Below are 1,706 nucleotides of genomic sequence, written 5' to 3'. Positions count from 1 at the left end.
TTTGCTTTGCCTTGGCTTGCTCAACAAGCTTTTCCGCATATACCACCTCATTACGTCGAGTTGACAATCATGTTTGGAAAATGATGGATATATGGGCTGAAATATTCAACTTTAGAAAGAAGACCCATACAAAAGAAGAAAAAAAAGGATTATTTTTAAATTAACAACTACACGTTTTGTTAATGTCGTTATGTTTGACCAAATCATTCACGACTATAACAATAAAACATTGTCCCCTAAAAAAAGTAAAATATAGCCATTTGATGTTCATCAATTGACAAACAAAAATTGCAACACCTTGAATAAGCATTCATATATGTGACAAAATTGTGATACAGTATGGATGAAAAAGAAGCTGATTCTGTATTTAAACCTGCATATATGGCTTTCTGTGATATGAACTATATGAATCAAGGTCTCTTATTCAATAAACATCAATTAGATATTCTCATATAATCAGAATTTACTTTTACATAAATCTTACTTTATTTACTTATACAAAGATCTAACTAAAACACATCATATCACATAGATGTGCAAGGGAATCATCCCCTAAGACAACCAATTTATTCGATTATTAGAAATACATATATCTAAGTATACAACAAGAATCATAAAATGAAAACAATACAAATAAAAATCAAATAAAAAAAAATTAAGGACAAAACTCAACATCATAGGTAGTTCCTCCCATACAAGTATAAGTGCTGGTTGCATCGTCTTTAGGGTAACTATAAGCATAAGGACACCTATCCTTAAAGAACTTAGAATAATTCGTTGGAGCACACGTGGCAGAAGCATTTGTAGCAACAGATTTAGCAGAATTTGAGTCACAACAATATTCAGTTGTTCCAAACGTTGTACAAGGATTGTTGCACCCACCTGCTACCTTAAGAGCTTTAGGACACTCATCCACAATATTCCTAGTACAATTAACCATGCTACATAAGGTTGACGAAGGTGTCAACTTAATCGGGATGTTAAAGCCTTGTACAAGCGAAACATCGTAGAAATCGAGGTCGTTGTACATGTTCAAAGCGAATTCTAGGACTGTGTTTGGTGGTGTACCGTATGTTTTACATTCGAGGGTGCTGTTGCAATCACCTGTTTGGCACTTTCCGACACCGGAGTTGTCGAAAGTGCAGTTGGTTCGACCCCAGATTCTTGCGTTGTTTGTGCCGTTGGTCATGTTCATGTTCCATGATTCGCCGGGGTTGAGTTTTGCACCGCCGCCGGGGACTGCGGCGGCCCAGACGGTGTAGTTGCAGTTGTTTGTGATGTTGAACTTTGCTGCTTGTGTTGAGGCTATGGAGGTTATCGCTATGAAAAGGAAGATGGAGAGGTTTCTTTTCATGGTGATTGCCATTTTTGTGTTTGATGAAAGATGAATGAGAGGTAGGTTTTATATCTATATATGTATATCTATATATATAATTATTATTATTTGGTGTGATTTGATTTGTTCAACGTGTGAATATGTTGAAGAAGAAAAACGTGGTTTGTTTTTGAAAGTTCATATGTATATGTTATGAAATTGAAGACAAGTCAAGAATTTAGAAATTAAATTTGAGTATAATAGCTACCATTTGTAGAAAAATATTGATAATTTTGATAATATAATATAGTAACTTAGCAAAATAGGTCACGTTAATTAATATAGATTTGAGCCGTGAATGTGGAAAATTGGTTAACTATGGTCAGAATTT

General features: G+C 34.3%; 1 protein-coding gene across 1 annotated transcript; it reads right to left on the bottom strand.

Annotated features, from left to right (window-relative positions):
• Positions 1–453: 453 nt before the first annotated feature.
• Positions 454–1,472, bottom strand: LOC131652436 (protein P21-like). Its single transcript, XM_058922285.1, has one exon. The coding sequence runs from the start codon at positions 1,364–1,366 to the stop codon at positions 656–658; it is 711 nt and encodes a 236-aa protein (XP_058778268.1). The 5' UTR covers positions 1,367–1,472; the 3' UTR covers positions 454–655.
• Between the last annotated feature and the right edge of the window lie 234 nt (positions 1,473–1,706).

Source organism: Vicia villosa, linkage group LG2 (assembly GCF_029867415.1).
Source record: "Vicia villosa cultivar HV-30 ecotype Madison, WI linkage group LG2, Vvil1.0, whole genome shotgun sequence".
Lineage (NCBI taxonomy): Eukaryota > Viridiplantae > Streptophyta > Magnoliopsida > Fabales > Fabaceae > Vicia > Vicia villosa.
The sequence above is the reverse complement of the archived record's forward strand: the minus strand, read 5'-3'. Positions and strand labels throughout refer to the sequence as shown.

Coding starts and splice junctions, on each gene's coding strand:
- LOC131652436 (XM_058922285.1), bottom strand. CDS start 1,366: ATGGCAATCACCATGAAAAGAAACCTCTCCATCTTCCTTTTCATAGCG.